The sequence below is a fragment of the Bison bison genome, unplaced genomic scaffold (assembly GCF_000754665.1).
Source record: "Bison bison bison isolate TAMUID 2011002044 unplaced genomic scaffold, Bison_UMD1.0 scf7180017864263, whole genome shotgun sequence".
In the NCBI taxonomy this organism is placed as follows: domain Eukaryota; kingdom Metazoa; phylum Chordata; class Mammalia; order Artiodactyla; family Bovidae; genus Bison; species Bison bison.
In genome coordinates, this window is record NW_011494835.1 from 11830863 (window position 1) to 11840555 (window position 9693).

Below are 9693 nucleotides of genomic sequence, written 5' to 3' on the forward strand. Positions count from 1 at the left end.
GGGCAATGAGGTTTCCCCAAATGGAGCCTTTCTCTGGGCTGCTAGGCTCTCAGTAAGGCAGGCCCAAACCTTTGCCGTTTCTCTCTGGAGAAGGCAATATGCATTAAGCTGAAATGTTACCTTCCAAAAGTGAGAAAGGGATTAGACTGCTGCTTCAGTTCTACGGAATTATCTGGAATGTTTTTTTACAAATGGTTGTAACGTCAAGAACAAAAAAGGTAATTACAAAATGTGTACATCACAACATGCTTTTAAAGACACTTTGCATTGTGCTCACATTCCCTTAAACGTTGTTCCCAAAGATGCTCAGCCTCTAGCCCAACTGGAATCTCTGGGGAGAGGCAGAGACTGTTTGGCGAAAAGGACACAGGAGTATGGGGGGTGGGGGAGGTGGCGAAAGGAGAAAGCAGCCTTCCAGTTAAAGATCAGCCCTCCGTTTAAAGGTCAGCTTCGGGCAGGCTGGCCCCAGTGGAGTCAGAGTCGGGGTGAGAGGGAGGAGCAGCGGCAGGGCGGGGCTGGGGTGCTCTACATTTTATTCAGGTCAAGCAGAGTCTGGTTCAGCATCCTTTGTGTACAGAGGTCCTCCTCTTTGGTGCATTTCAGTTTATCTTCCAAATCATCAATTGTCTCTTCCAGCTTGGCTACTGATCTGTCAGCAAACTCAGCACGAGTCTCTGCCTCCTTGAGTTTATCGGTAAGAATCTTTATCTCTTCCTCATATTTGTCTTCCTTTTGAGAGTACTTTTCTTCAGCAGCACTCAGACACTTCAGGTGCTGGTCCATCAGTCTGATTTGCTCACCCATCTTTCGGCAACGGGACTCTGCCAGCTCCGCTCGCTCCTCTGTGCGCTCCAAGTCTCCCTCAATAATCACCAACTTGCGAGCCACCTCTTCATACTTCCTGTGTGCCTCTTCTGCAATGTGCTTAGCTTCTTTGAGTTGGATTTCCTGGAGTTCCATTTTTTCTTCATCTTTTAAGGCTTGGTTTTCAATAACCTTCATAACTCTCTCGCTCTCATCAGCAGCTTTCTCAGCTTCCTCCAGCTTTTGCAGCGCAGTGGCCAGGTGCTCTTGAGCTCGGTTCAGCTCCTCTTCAACCAGCTGGATCCTACGGTTTAAGGAGACCACTTCAGCCTCAGCCTGTTCTCGGGCCCATCTTTCTCCATCCACTTTCTGCTGGAGGCGCTTGGCGCTCTCCTCTGCATCATCGGCCTGCTGCTGCAGAACCTGGATCTTGCACTTCATTGCCTCGGTGACGGCGATCGCGGCCATGACAGTGGTCCCGGCCATGGTCCCCACCCAGCTCCTGCTTGCCTTCGGGTTCCTGCCTCCTCCGCTCGGCGCTCGGCGTTGCAGCCGCTTGGTTCCTGCAGGGTTGAACTTGTGGCCCACACTAGGCGAAGAGCATGTGCAGTCGAGGCTGACAGTAGGAAGCTTGGGATACTTAGGAATGGTGGGCTGCAGTTTATGGGGTCGCACAGAGTCCGACACGACTCATCATTTTTCTTTATCATGGTATTTGCAGAATAACTATTCTGCCTAATCCTCGGAAAACCAAGAAGAAATCAGTAGTTTCATGATGGATTTAACATAACTTTAAAAATCCAGTAATGATCAAAAGACTCACTCTATTTATAAGTCATAAGAAGAAGTACATTAAAATGTGAAAGTACAGAACATAAAACAGCAATCTCTTTCAATATTCAGCGCCTAAGATGAGCAAGTTAAAAGAAATAAGAACTCTCCTTTCTTCAAGTAATTCTGAAATACCCCAAAGTCAAATCTATAACTCCTCCCTATTAGAAAATCAATCAAATGATATGTCAATGAAAATACACATCCTGTTTCATAAATATCCCTCTTAAACCGTTCTACTGGGAGCAATAAGCAATATATTATCAAAAGGAAATCCTGAAGGAGCCAATCTTTTAAAATTACAAAAGGCAGTGCTTCTCTGGTGGTCCAGTGGTTAAGAATCCACCTGCCAATGCAGGGGACACGGGTTCAGTCTCTGCTCTGGGAAGATCCCACATGCCGCAGGGCAACTAAGCCCATGAGACACAACCTCTGATCCGGGGAGCAGCAACACAGAAGCCATCACAATGAGAAACGTGCACGCTGCAACTAGAGAGGGGCCCCTGCTCACCACAACTAGAGAAGGACCCTGCGCAACAGTGAAGACCCAGCATGGCCAAAAATAAATAAATAAGTATTTTTTTAAAGGAACAAATGTGAACTAAGATCAAGTATGACACCACTGTCCTGACATTGTGGAAACTTCTAGCACAAATCGGTAATTAGGGCTCCTTTCTTCCTTTATCTTTTTCTTCCTCTGTTTCTCTCCACCCCTCTTCATTGCTTTCCTCTCTTCCTTTTTTCTTCTCTCTCTCTCTCTCTCTTATAAAGACTATAATAGCTATGTTCAGTGAGGAAAAATAGGTGGGGAAAAGGTATAAATGCTTACTGTTTAAGAACAGCTGGTCTGTGCCAATATACTGGAGAAACTGTTCAAGAAACGTTGATTCGTGCGAAAATGTAACCCCTGAAATGTTGCCAAGGTCACAGAGACTCAGGGTGATCTCTGACACACAATGGGTACCATTTGTGCATTTCTGAAGTAAATCTGGTACTGGGTTATTTTTACATTACGCTTCTTACTGCAAGCAAGTTGGGAAAAGAAAACACAAGTCGGTTGTGTTTTCACAGTATTTCATTTCACCATCCTTCTTGTGGGGTTACTAAAATATTAGCAGTGCCCTGCTTATGAGATACATGTGATCTCTCAAGGTGGGAGTTAGCAGTACTGTTTTTAAGTGAAATATGAGAACAACAGTACAATCTTGAAATTCAATTTCAATAACTACATTAACATGACAAGGTTCTCAAGAATTGCCAAAGACAACAACAATGGATTGTTTACCTTGAGTAGCACATTTCACTGTGGGACTCAAATTCTGTCCCTCAGCCCCCTTTATGCTGTTACCCGTTTCTGACCATGCCACACAGCAGTAGGTTCTCTGCACTACTCTCACCTTTACTCAGATTAATACCGCCCAGTGACATCTGCCTTCTACTGCTGGTTCTTAGAAGGCCATTTTAAATGAATGGAAAGGCACCAAGACATTCTGCCTTAAGTCGTATGAGACTCCAGCTATAGAAAAGCAAGTACTCCAGTTCCTGAGAACTGAATAAAGAAACTTTTAGAGAAAGCCAATTTCAATTTTTGTTTATGAGAGAAAGGCTCAGCTGCTCTGCATTAGCTTGGAACTTAAACATGTTTTTTCAAATTCAGGAAATAAAAAAAAGTCATATTTTCTCTAAGAACACATGGATGTATTTCTTCTTGGGAAGCCCACACACAACATGCTGAAGAGTCCACTTCAGACAAATTTGCTATTCAAATATTTAAAAGGCATTAAGGTGAAGCCTCATTAAGAAGGACTGAAATGGTCCGTTACTATAGACAGAGAGGGCCTGTCCTGGGACTGACTATAAACACCGAAGTGCAGAGTCTAGAGCCAAAGGAGAATGTTGAGTTCACAAGTTTCCTCTTTAAGAAGGTGAAAATATTTTTTTCAGTTTTTAGACATTATGACTCATTATTTCTGTTTTTAATTTTTTCATCTCAGATTATAGAGGATTTATTGCTATTATTATTGTAGGGGAATATTTTTACTTTACACGGGTCACATTGTTATATTTTCCTTTTACTAAAATAAATTAGCAACATTATGTCAAAAATTGTCCTTATAATCATTAAAAACAGTTAAAATTTACTGGACTCCATAGTGTTAAATTTTTTGCACCAATAATCTTCATTAAAATCTCACAAAACTGACTTCACTATTTTACAGATGAAAAAAACAACAACAACAGAAAACTCAGTTCAGCGTGAAGTTACTCACATTGAACTTCAATGCTCATTACATGACATTTCCTTAAGAAATAATATACTCATCTTATTGACAAAATACACCAAATACACAAACCTTAATTTAGGAGCTACCTAATAATTTTTAAAAGACTCAATAACCTATCTCTAGTAACTCACCTGTTCAAAAGCTGACAGAGAAATGGATTCTGAGAAAAGAACCTGGGATATTTCTCCCTCTCCTAAAGAAATCCTTGCCCACCTTTTCAGATCTGGTTCAGGTATTACGTCTTCTCTAGAATGTTTTCTTCCTCTCCATACTGATATAATTACTTCTTTACAAAGTTATAGAATTTATTTAGCAATTGTGGCTAAAAGTTGTTTGATTTGTCTTTAGCTCCCAATACAGAACCTGGTACATGTTTAATAAATTTTGTGTTCACTAAATGCTTGTGAAAAGAACACATGTGCAAATAAAACAACTCTGCTATGAGATCAGATAAAATTTTATCTAAGTATGAATACAAGTCAAATCTTATATTAAAGTTCCCTAAATTTCAATGTGTATATGAATCACGTGGAGATCTTATGCCTGGGGTTGACATGATTGGATGGCATCATCGACTCAATGGACATGAGTTTGAGTAAACTCCGGAAGATAGTGAAGGACAGGGAAGCCTGGCATGCTGCAGACCATGGGGGTCACAAAGAGTCAGACACCACTAGCAACTAACCAACGAGAGAGTCAGATTCAGTAGGTCTGGAGTGAAACCCGAGATTCATATACATTTCCAGTATTGTCTCCCAAGTGATGACATTGCTGCTGGTTCTCAGACCACCCATTGGGTAGAAAAGACATATATTACTGCAACAACACTTACCAGATTTGGTGAATGGTTTGGAAAGCCATACGTTCCACTTGAATGTTAACCTCTATTTAGACCTGGCACCAAATCTCAAGTTATTAAACTTAATAACTAACAGCAATTATGTGTTTATGTGTATTTCCCTAGATGAGACACAAGCTTCTTTAAAAAGGACGGTTTTTAATGATGTTTATATTTTCAATCCCAAGAGACAGGACAGTACTGTATATGTAGGAGAGACTCAATGTTAGTTAAGTAATTACAAAATTAAGTACTCAAGGGTAAAAGCTATCACTGATTTGTCTGTCTCGTATGGTGTTTGGCATGGTGCCTCAAAACACAGGAGAACCTCAATAAATTAATTTTGAATGAATGAATGAACAAGCAAACCATTCCTTCTCTGTAAATCATCAGGTTTTTATCACCCTGATCAGTGCCAAGTTCTGGCACTTGATAAAAATTCAAACTGATCTGGTAAGCCCTGGATATTAATGAATTTGCAATGTTACAGGGATCATACAAATGATATTTTTGCTCTTCTATTTTCAAATGCTTCTTTTTTTTTTTTTTTTAGGCTACAAACACTTTCATTTCAACATTTCCTTTTTGCTGTGCCAGGATTAAAATGGGTGACCGCTTCTGTTTTGTTTTACAGTCAGAACTACTGCCACTTAAAAACCACTAGCATCAAGATTAGTGTTAACTGTATGCTGGGGACCACTACAATCATCCCATTTATCACTTCCCACTTACTTTTTAAGTATCAGTCTCAGCTTTACATGTACAAAAATTACTAATCTAGGAAAATATGAAACTATTTCCTAAACATACCTTGTTAATCAGAATTTGGTATCAGAAGGAAAGAGAATTGTCTGCAAAAAATGTTTCTACTAATAGTCAAAAAAAGATGTGACTCTTTCATTAAACCAAGTTTTACTGGTCTCCTCTCTGTATATTTCAGTAAACTAATACATAATGTGGTATGTACTGTGGGAAAGTGCTAAACCTCTTTAGGTTTTTAATATACCAAACAAGTATTAAGCACCTACTATATACACTGTATACATTAGAGTGTTGTGAGGACTATAAATATCTCAATAGAGCTTTGAGACATTTCATTTAAAAAACCATTTCACAAACACAATAGAAAAAGACAAAATATTATTCAATTTTTTACTTTTTGGTTATTCAATTACCTTTAAAGGAAATTTTAAAATAAAAATTTAAGGATATACAGTGGGTTTAAAAAGATGTGTTGTGTGTTTTATCCTTTGAATTCTTCTTCTATGGACTGGACTGTGTCCCTGCCAAATTTGTATGTTGAAGCCCCACCTCTCAATATGATGGTATTTGGAGATAGGGTCTTTGGGGGATAACTAGGTTTAGACTCTTCTGGCAGGGTCATTGGCAGGGAGTAGGAGGTAGCTTATGATAAGATTAGTGCTTTTATAAGGAGAGACACCAGAGAACAAGAGCTCAAGCTCTCTTTGAATCTCCCATTCTTCCCCTCTTCCACCTCCAAGTGAGGCTACAAAGAAAAATCATTCATCTGTAAGTCAAGAAGAGAGCCCTCATCAGACCCACCCATACTGATACCCTTTCCTCAGACCTCCAGCCTCCAGAGCTATGTGAAAATTTCTGTTGCGTAAGCCCCAGGCTCCATGGTATTTTGTTATGGTAGCTTGAGTTAAGACAATACCTTTCTGGTTGCCTTTTATACCTTTATATAAGAATTATTCTAAGTTGTAATTATGTAATTTAAACTGCCATGAGTGTATTTTTATGGTATAGTAAGAGTTTTAGAAGTAAAGTTGGAGCTAGTAAATATTCTTCAATTGCCACTTGTTGGTAAATTTCAGAGTAAGAGGTAGACCTCTGCATTTATTTTAACAAGTAACTCAGAAATATGCTTTGGGTGACGGGTTACCTCATTAGCAATAAGTGCAGACATGCAGACATTTCCCTACACAAAACCTCTTTCAGCAGCATCAGAAAGAGAATGCTTTTTGCATGTGTCACTTCTCAGGTCCAAGCCCCTAGCACGCTTCTTGTTATATGCAATTAGCTCCATGCCAAGATTTAGTACATTTCATAATAAATCCCTTGACCGCATTAACTGCAGGCTTGGCAAAGATGGAAAGGCTCTATTCACGAAGGCAGAAAACAAGCCACAGGACTTACCCCACAGCAAAACTCACTTGCTAGATGCCAACACACTACAAATTTCAACAGTCTGCCATGCCCTCCCATCATCCCTCCTCCTCTATTAGGGTAAGGAAGGGGCAGAAAAATACAACCTACCACATGACTGTAACTGAAGAGTATATATCATGAAAAGAGCTACAGGCAAATTTGGTTTGTTATTTCTTCCTCCTCAATTTTGTTACTAGCTTGATTTTCTTGAGTAACCCTCTAAACCCGCCTACCCTGCAAAAACCTAAAATCCCTTTAGAGATGAGATTCAGAGTTTACCCTCACTTAAACAGTAACCATCTGTTGCTTACAGGAAGAATGTGGATCCTTCTCAGGTTTCCCGTTTTGGAAGCCCGGTGCTGTGGTACATTATAGTGACTGTATGGGAAAGCTCTCAGCAGGACAGCAGCATCAGTGAAAATCACTGGGGGAGACTTAGAACTAATAAGCACTTCCTCTGTTCACATCAGCAGAAAGGGCGAAACCTTTTCCTTTTATCTAGTGACCAATTTTTGTATTGAAAGAACCAGAGCTTTAACACCACATGCATGAACTCTGGAGCTCTACAATCCTAAATTTTAATCTTCACTTGTTTTCACTGTGCCAGTTTAAGCTTCAGTTACTTCAACTGGGAAACAGATTATACAGAGTTGCCATAGGGCTTAGCAATGTTTGACTCAGAAAATGCCTATCATGCATAAGATACTTGAGAAATTCTAAGTATATTATAATGTTATTATTGAAAAAATATTGTAACCATAGGCAAATGAAGATAAAAATATAGGAAGGCAAGAGATAAAATATCTTTATTAAAATTCCACTAAACTGCCTTGTGGATTACACATGTGGAACATCACCACTATACTAGGGACAATAAGAATTCATTAGAAGGAAGATCTCCCTTGGATTCCACAAAAGAGACTTTTAGTACTGAATTCCTGAAAGGACTACATTATAAATTTCTCATTCTTTGAGGCTCCAGCATACATTTAAAATTAAAAAAATAAGGCTCCTGAAGTCTATATATATATTTTTAACTATTAAATAGGAGTACTATAAAATTTAGACTGTTTTAATACTGGTGGAAAGTCAGGTTTACAGTATAAGAAACAATGGAATATGTAGTTGCCTTAGTAATCTATCAATATCTTTTCTGAAACTTTAAAATGAAAAAAAAAAAAAAACAATCCCATGTAAATAACCTTAGAAAAACATATGAAATGGGAACAAGATCAGAAATTTCTGGTTTACTAGTCACTTTATTTATGGTGGTTTAGTCGCTGTCGTGTCCAACTCTTTGAGACTACACAGGTTGTTACCCACTAGGCTTCTATGTCCATGGGATTTCCCAGGCAAGAATACTGGAGTGGGTTGCCATTTCCTTCTCCAAGGGATCAAACCCAGGTCTCCTGCACTGTAGACAGACTCTTTACCAGCTGAGCCACCAGGGAAGTACCTTGCTTATGGGTACAAGCACAAATCTACAGCCAGCCTTCCTCTGTCTGATCCCAGCTTTATTACTTACCAATTTGGAGCCAAGTTACTAGTTAATCCCACGATGTTTTTGTTTCCTTATCTGTAACATACTTAATAATAGAATCTGCCTCACTTAACTGTGATAAAATTAAATAATGTTTACAAGGTTAGAACACTCCCTGGCCCATAGAAAGTGCTTTGTATCATCATTAACTATTGCTATTATTCAGGCTTTTATCATGGTGAACAAACATACATTCACAACTATTTGCATTTTTCAGTCTCAATTTCCCTGCCCGTGTGCCTTTAGTAAGAGAACTTTACCAACCATGATCTTGTCCCCATTTTTGCCTGTCAAACATCTCTCCCAGTTCTCTGAAACCCAGATCAGAAAAAAAATTATAATAAGGAAAAATAAATCTGACTCCCCATTAGCTCTTCAACCTTTGTATTCTGCTGTTTTTGATTCAAGTTAAAAATAACCTGAAATATACAGGAAAGCCCATTCTCAAGACTTTGTCCTTTAAGAGTTGAACACTTTTCCATTCAAAACAAGAAAGAACATTTCTCCTGTTAGAAGTTTATAGGAAACTGACCTATGGGGGGCAGCTAACAGCCATAAGAACAAAGGATTCCCCCACAGAAGTTTGCAATAACCAATCCCAAACCTCCCTTACTTGTCTTTAAAAATGCTTTGCTGAAGCCCTTCAGGGAGTTTGGGGCTTTGGGGGCATTAGTCACCTCTCTCTTTGGATAGCCCTGAAATAAATCTTTCTCTGCTCCAAACTCTGATGTTTCAGTTTGCTTGGCCTCAACTGGATGTCATGCTCACCAATGTGCATTCCATAACCAAGCTACCATCTCCAAGAAGGCCTTCCTCAATCTGCCCACTTACAATTTATCTTCCTGGTCCCACCATCACACTGTGTAAAAGAACAGCAGATACATAAAATATTTTAATTGTACACATATAGAAGGTGCAAATGAAAGAGAAGAAAGAGGGGAAAAAAAGCTAATGAAAAATGAGGATAGGAGAGAGAGAAAAGGAATAAGAATACTGATCACAATACGAGAAATGCTCATCTGGGTAACAATTAGTGGAAATATGTTCTTCTTTTCATACTTTGGACTTTCTAAATGTAAAATAACCAAGTCTAACTCAGTTATTTAAAAAGGCAAAGTCTTTTTTTGTTATTTTTAAACAAATAAAAACAAGACAGTCAGTCATCTCACTGCTATTTCAAAATGAGTAAAAGGGATCCTAGAGCAGGAAGCATCTCAAAAAAG

At 39.0% G+C, this 9693-nt stretch overlaps 1 protein-coding gene across 2 annotated transcripts; it reads right to left on the reverse strand.

Moving 5' to 3' along the window:
- Window positions 1-483: 483 nt before the first annotated feature.
- LOC104994681 (tropomyosin alpha-3 chain-like) lies at window positions 484-1357 on the reverse strand. 2 transcript variants are annotated; one of them, XM_010848335.1, is made up of 2 exons: window positions 1141-1208; window positions 484-1006 (listed from the first exon to the last, which is right to left on the reverse strand). In XM_010848335.1, exons 1-2 carry the CDS (start codon window positions 1206-1208, stop codon window positions 526-528), a joined length of 549 nt encoding a protein of 182 aa, XP_010846637.1. In that variant the 3' UTR covers window positions 484-525. The 2 variants fall into 2 exon arrangements, with proteins under 2 accessions (XP_010846637.1, XP_010846636.1); XM_010848334.1 differs by having other exon boundaries at window positions 484-1357.
- Between the last annotated feature and the right edge of the window lie 8336 nt (window positions 1358-9693).

Bases quoted from the DNA above. Each gene is read 5' to 3' on its own strand.
- LOC104994681 (XM_010848334.1), bottom strand. From the start codon at position 1,290: ATGGCCGGGACCACTGTCATGGCCGCGATCGCCGTCACCGAGGCAATG.